This window comes from Babylonia areolata, chromosome 18, assembly GCF_041734735.1.
Source record: "Babylonia areolata isolate BAREFJ2019XMU chromosome 18, ASM4173473v1, whole genome shotgun sequence".
In the NCBI taxonomy this organism is placed as follows: Eukaryota; Metazoa; Mollusca; class Gastropoda; order Neogastropoda; family Buccinidae; genus Babylonia; species Babylonia areolata.
The window spans coordinates 27,947,101-27,954,600 of record NC_134893.1 but is presented as its reverse complement, the minus strand read 5'-3'; the positions used below and the strand labels follow the sequence as shown (position 1 = coordinate 27,954,600).

At 46.1% G+C, this 7,500-nt stretch overlaps 1 protein-coding gene across 1 annotated transcript in view; it reads right to left on the bottom strand.

Moving 5' to 3' along the window:
* LOC143291920 (dynein axonemal heavy chain 3-like) overlaps positions 1–7,500 on the bottom strand; it is a 102,211-nt gene that overhangs the window by 50,616 nt on the left and 44,095 nt on the right. The window contains exons 29-32 of the mRNA XM_076602059.1: positions 6,428–6,556; positions 5,180–5,337; positions 2,441–2,521; positions 1,945–2,128 (exon numbers count right to left, since the gene is read on the bottom strand). Of these exons, the coding sequence (XP_076458174.1) occupies positions 1,945–2,128; positions 2,441–2,521; positions 5,180–5,337; positions 6,428–6,556 (552 nt within the window). The remainder of the gene's footprint in view (positions 1–1,944; positions 2,129–2,440; positions 2,522–5,179; positions 5,338–6,427; positions 6,557–7,500) is intronic.

Genomic DNA, 7,500 nt, shown 5'->3' with positions numbered 1-7,500 from the left:
CACTCACACTACACTATATACTACGTACACTCACAACAACAAAAGCAACCAATGACTAAGTGACCACATCGAGAAGGGAGATGTTGGATGTGTTCAGTTTGGTCTACACAATGTACACACACAAACTACAAAACTAATAAATAATAATAATAATATTTACTTTGCGCTGAATCTTGTGCAGAGACAAATCAAAGCGCGTTCACACCAGTCATTCACACGCATGCTTAACTCTAAAGCCTAAGAAACTGAAGACAAGGAAGAGGCAGGGGAGGGAGGCAATCTTGTGAAGAGGTTTTATAGCCAGACTTGAAAGAGCTGAGTGCGGAGACCTGACGAAGCGAAAGAGGAAGTTCATTCCAAATGCAAGGTCCAGAGACATAGAAAGAACGGCGTCAAACAGTGGAGTGTTTGAATCTGGGTATGCGTAAACATAGTGGATCCGAAGCCGATCGTAGAGAGCGAGATGGAGTGTAGAGGTGAAGGTAGCCACAAAGATAGGAAGGGGCAGATTTGTGAATACATTTATAACATAGAGCGCTGATCTTATACTTTATTCTGCGTGAGACAGGGAGCCAATGGAGATGTTGCAAAAGAGGAGTGATGTGCTCAGATCTTTTCTTTCTGAGGACGAGTCGGGCAGCAGAGTTTTGTATGTGCTGAAGGGACTGAATGGATGAAACAGGCAAACCAGACAATAGAGAGTTACAGTAGTGAAGGCGAGAGAGAATGAGAGAAACGACAAGTCTAGATGCTGCGTCGGTGGACCGATATTTCCGAATGGAACTGATGCGTCGCAATTACCATTAGCAGGATTGACTGATAAATTTTTGCATAGACAGTGTGTTGTCAAAGACAACGCCGAGGTGTTTGACTGAGCTGGAAAGAGGGATGGATGTACTACCAAGTTTGATTTTGTCAATTGTGATGGAAGAGAGTTTTTGTTTAGTTCCTATGATCATTGCTTCGGTTTTGTCTGCGTTCAATTGTAACTTATTTAGAGTCAGCCAGTTTTGAATGTCCAGGAAGCATTCAGATATTTCCTGCAAGAGTGAGGACAATTTTTCAGGGGTATCACTCTTTTGAAAATGAGTGTCATCAGCATAGGAATAATGACTAACATTGTGGTGGTTGATAATTTCAGCGAGAGGAGCAGTGTACAGAGCCTAAAACAGATCCCTGTGGGACTCCGTGTTTGATTTTAACAGGTTCAGACTGGAAATTATCGACGATGACAGACTGGAATCGATCAGTGAGATAAGATTTGAACCAGCTGAGAACAGTGCCGTTGATTCCAAATGTAAAATGAAGACGGGAAAGAAGGATTGAATGGTCTATTGTGTCAAAGGCGAGAAGAGTGAAAAGGGAAATTTTTCCTGGGTCGGACGCTAGCAGTAGACTGTTCAGGATGTGAAGGAGAGTGGTTTCGGTGCTGTGGTCAGCACGATGGGCAGAAAAGGGTGGAGGAGATTGCTGAAACAAAGGTGGTTGTTGAGCTGCTTCAGGACAGATTTTTCAAGAAGTTTGGACAGGAAAGGAAGGTTAGAAACTGGTCGATAATTTTTCAAAATGTTTGCATCAAGGTTCGGTTTCTTGAGAAGAGGCCGGACGACTGCAGTTTTGAAAGTGGATGGAAACGTCCCAGTAAGAAGGGATGAGTTGACAATATTGGTGATTGTGGGGAGAAGCTGTGAGACACACTGGGAAAAGACAGAGGCTGGTATAGGATCGAGTTCACAGGATTTTATTGTCATTTCTTTCAGGATTTCATTTACTTCTGTTTCAGTCAATGGGTTGGAGGAATGGAGACTACAACGCCACCAACAACCAATAACTAAATGACCACATCGATAAGGAAAATCTGGGAGGTGTCCAGCTTGGTCTACACTACGAACACACACAAAACTGATAGCACAACCCACCACCAACAACCGATAACTAACTGACCACATCGATGAGGAAGATCTTGGAGGTGTCCTTCTTGTCGTACCAGTGGCCGTGGTTGATCCACTGCCGCAGCAGCTCTATGGGCGGCTGGGCCCCGTACGTCTCTTTGGCCGGCATGCTCAGGTCGTCCACAAACACCACCGACGTCTTGCTCACTGGTGGCCCGAACACGCCCTTACGACGTCTGCCCACAGCACAGCACTGTCGTATTAAATTTTTTTTTTTTTTTTTTGAAAAGTTAAAAGCTAATGGTCCAATACTGCCATCGCAGCAGTGGATTCATATCCACTGTGTCTAGGGGTCGGCATAGAAAGGCGGGGTCCAATCCGCCGTTTCAACCATCCCCGACCGAAGTCAGGTAACCATTCATACCTGGGTGGAGTGAAGATAACTGTATGGTGATATAATTATTGTATCGAGCTTGACTGCATGCACACACACACACACACACACACACACACACACACACACACACACACACACACAGAGTACTGACCTGTTCAGTTTGGACATGATGATGTCCTGGGTCTGATTTGCCGACGTCCTGGCCGAGAAATTAATAGAATTGACGATGTAGCTGAAAGAGAACGAAGAGAAGATGAGATCAACAGCGTTTGGTCTGCACTTTGGGATCACACCACCTTCAAACAAAGGAAGATGGGTGAGGTAGTTATCACACTCGCACGTCTTCGGGAAGATGGGTGGGGTAGTTATCACACTCACACGTGTTTGGGCAGATGGGTGAGGTAGTTATCACACTCACACGTGTTTGGGCAGATGGGTGAGGTAGTTATCACACTCACACGTGTTTGGGCAGATGGGTGAGGTAGTTATCACACTCGCACGTCTTCAGGTAGATGGGTGGGGTAGTTATCACACTCACACGTCTTCAGGCAGATGGGTGAGGTATTTATCACACTCACACGTGTTTGGGCAGATGGGTGAGGTATCACACTCGCAGGTCTTCAGGTAAATGGGTGGGGTAGTTATCACACTCACACGTGTTTGGGCAGATGGGTGGGGTAGTTATCACACTCACACGTGTTTGGGCAGATGGGTGACGTAGTTATCATACTCACACGTGTTTGGGCAGATGGGTGAGGTAGTTATCACTCACACGTGTTTGGGCAGATGGGTGGGGTAGTTATCACACTCATACTTGTTTGGGCAGATGGGTGGGGTAGTTATCGCACTCACACATGTTTGGGCGAATGGGTGAGATAGTTATCACACTCACACGTGTTTGGGCAGATGGGTGAGGTAGTTATCACTCACACGTGTTTGGGCAGATGGGTGGGGTAGTTATCACTCACACGTGTTTGGGCAGATGGGTGAGGTAGTTATCACTCACACGTGTTTGGGCAGATGGGTGGGGTAGTTATCACACTCATACTTGTTTGGGCAGATGGGTGGGGTAGTTATCGCACTCACACATGTTTGGGCGAATGGGTGAGATAGTTATCACACTCACACGTGTTTGTACAGATGGATGAGGTAGTTATCACACTCGCACGTTTTCAGGCAGATGGGTGGGGTAGTTATCACACTCACACGTGTTTGGGCAGATGGGTGGGGTAGTTATGACACTGAAGCATTTTGGGGCGAGTGAGCGTTATTTCTCTCGTACGTCTTCGGGTAGATGGTTGTGGTAAGCTGTAAACTCACGCTTCTTTGGGTAGGTGAGTGAGGTACTCTTGATCGTGTGTGGTGTACCTGATGCATGTATGTTTATGTATGTATGACATTCTTTTTGCATTGTAAACGCAGCGAGCTCCCTGGGAGCCTGGGAGGTGTGAGCGTCAATCTGTACGAGTAGTGGTAGTAGTAGTAGTAGCAGTAGCGGTTGAGTAGCAGTAGTAGTTATCACACGCATGCATCTTTGGGCAGGTGGGAGAGGTAAGCTGTGACACTCATGCGTCTTTGGGCAGGTGGATGGTGTAGTAGTCACGCACACACTCATAGGACAGGTCTCCGGTGAGGTATTGCGCATGGCTTAGTTGCTATACCACGCACGCATCTTTGGGCAAGTGAGATAAGCAAGATGTCACAGTCAAGCATCTTTAGGCAGGAGGATCAGGTAAGTTATCACACTCATGCGTGTTTGGGCAGGCGAATGAGGTAGTTATCACACTATATGGGCTGGTGGCTTTAAAAGTAAGTTACTATACTCAAGCGACTTCAGGTGGTGGATGAGGCAGTTATTACACTATTAATTTGGGGGACAGGTGGGAGAGAAAAAAACTATTACACTCACACGACTTTAGGCAAGTGAATGAGGCGGTTATTACACTGTTTTTGCAGATGAGAGAGGTAAGTTACTAACACTCACGCATCTTTTGGCAGGTGGATGAGGTAGTTGTTACACTATAAGGGCAGGTGGGAGAGATGAGTTATCACACTCACGCGTCTTTGGGCAGGTGGATGAGGTAGTTATTACACTATGACAGCAGGTGGGAGAGAAAAGTTATCATACTCACGCGACTTTAGGCAAGTGAATTAGGTGGTTATTACACTTATTAGGGCAGGTGAGAGAGGCAAGTTTAGCACACTCACGCATCTTTTGGGCAGGTGGATGAGGTAGTTACTACACTTTTAGGGCAGATGAGAGAGGTAAGTTACTACATTCACGCGACTTTAGGCAAATGAATGAGGTAGCTACCACACTATAAGGGCAGGTGGGAGGGAGAAATAAGATATCACACTCACTCGTCTTTCAGCAGGTGGATGAGGCAGTTATTACACTATGAGGACAGGTGGGAGAGAAAAGTTATCATACTCACACGACTTTAGGCAAGTGAATTTGGTGGTTATTACACTTACTAGGGCAAGTGAGAGAAGCAAGTTACCACACTCACGCGTGTTCTGGGCAAGTGGATGAGGTAGTTGTTGCACTGTAAGGGCAGGTGAGAGAGATCAATTACTGCACTCACACGTCTTTAGACAAGTGAATGAGGTGGTTAGAACACTTATTTGGGCAGATGAGAGAGGTGAGAGTTACTACACTCACGCGACTTTGGTCAAATGACGGATGTAGTAATTACACTATAAGGGCAGGTGGGAGAGATAAGTTACCGCACTGACGCGTCTTTTTGGCAGGTATATGAGGTATGTTTTACACTATAACGGCTGGTGGGAGAGAGAAGTTATTATGCTCACGCGTCTTTTGGCTGGTGGGTGAGGTAGTTATTACACTATAAGGGCAGGCGGGAGGGAGAGGTAAGTTACTAACACTCACGTGTCTTTGGGCAGGTGCATGAGGTAGTTGTTGGTGATGGCGGACTTGCCGGTTCCGGTGGGGCCCACCTGCAGGATGGGGATCTTGTGCTCCAGGTACACGTGCAGGAAGAACTCCTGCCGCATCGTCTCCGACGTTTCGATCATCAGATCGCTGGCCTGAGCAAAACAACTGACTGATTAATCAGTCATTCCCGTTAAAAACAACAACAAAACAACAACCAAAAAAACATGTGTCCCTCATGAAGCCAAGATCCAGAATCACCCGCCACACTCTGACCTGGTACTTGCAGTGGAAAACAAAAGAGATGAGACGGCTCCTAAAACAGCTGGCCTAAATAAAATAATTGATTATTCATTCCTGTTAATGAAAAAAGGTGTGTCCCTCATGAAGCCAAGATCCAGCATCACCCACTACACTCTGACCTAGAACTCACAGGAGAAAAGAAAAAGTTGGGACGGTCCCAAAAAAAAACAGCTGGCTTGAACAAAATAGTTGATTATTCCCGTTCAAAAACAAAACAACAACAACAACAACAAACAACCGTGTCCCTCATGAAGCCAACATCCAGCATCGCCCGTACTCGTCAAACTCTTACTCCTTCTGAAAGCCAGAAACAACAACTGGAGGCGAGACACTGAGGCGGAGCTCAAAAGACAAGAGGATCTGAAACTGGACAGAAGCAGACAAGACAGCCCAAAGTCTGTTCTGATGAGGAGAGCCACTGATGGCCCATGCTCCTTTTTTGGGGTCGGGATGGGGGTTGGGCGTGAGGTGCAGGGGGAGTGTGTGTGTGGGGGGGGGGGGGGGCGAAGGGTTTAAGAAAAGTCAGTGACTAAGTAAATAACTACGTAAATTATAAACTGACATAACTCTGTTCTCTGCCAGGGAGATGAGACACTTTTCTGGGCGTCCCCCTTCGTGCATGGTGTTTGTACAATCAGCTGTTCTTTCTGCTTTCCAATTTTGGTCATGTCTGCTGGTGTAACTATCCCTTCCTTTTTCCCACCATATCACGTACATAGTATCTTTAAAACTATGTTATTTCAGTGAAAAGGGTACGGTAAGCATCATAAACACAGTTTACTAGTTGTGAGAACTGCTTTTCTTTTTCACACCGAGTCGCTTCAGTGACCACAGTCACTGTCGAATCCCGTCATGGTATTTCTGTTGGGGTTTTTATCATCATTATCATCATTATATTGCTGTTGTTGTCGTTGTTACCTTCACCAGGTGTTATTGTGTTACCTTGCTGTGGGAAGCCTCAGCACTGGCCTTCTTGGCGTCCAGCATATCCATCCAGTGGGCCCACTGTCCGCTGGACTTCTTCAGGAAGCAATATTCAAACACCGTCCCCCGCTCCGGGAATGCGTTGGCCTGAAACACACACACACACACACACACACACACACACACACTCGCGCGCACCCACGCACACACACACTAGCGCGCACGCACGCACGTACGCACGCACGTACGCACGCACGCGCGAGCAATCACACACATACGCACACACACGCACACGCACACAGACACACACACACATGCACATACACACACTGAGATATGCGCTCGAGTGATTACACACACACACACACACACACACACACACACACACACACACACACGCATGCACGCATACATATATACATACATGAATGCACTCGTTATCACACACACATGCGTTTCCGCACACACAAAACACACGCATGCAAGGCCACACATGCACACACAAATATACTCATCACAATTTTTCACGTCTGTACTGACGCACAGCAAATTCATGATACTATTTGTCTGCCCCACCCCCAACCCCCCGCCCCCCCTCGCCCCCCCACACACCCCGCCCCTCCCCCGAAAAATCCTTCGCACGTACTTGTAACTAAATTAAAACACTTGATTGCAATTACATCAGATTTCCGAATGAAAATGAATTCAAAAGAATTTTTCATTAAATGATTTGTAGTACGATGGCGCTGAGGAATGCCATGGTAAACAGGACTCTTGCGATATCAACGGTTATTCTGGCACTGACTCACCTTTTTTTCTTCTTTTATTTTGGTTTTTTCTTTTTTTTTCTAATTTCTTTCTTTTGTCTTCTTCTTTTTTTTTCTTTTTTTTTTTCTTTTTTTTTTGAGTTCTCTGAAACATTGTGTTGACCATTTTCAGTATCTGGGGTCGACAATAAGCTCGAATGTTTTTCTCGAGCCAGATATCAATTCAAGAACTGCGAAGGCCAGCGGGGTCATGTCCAAACTTCAAAAGTGGGTGTGGTCAAACAAAAACTTGACGGAGAGCACCAAGATGCATATGTACAGAGT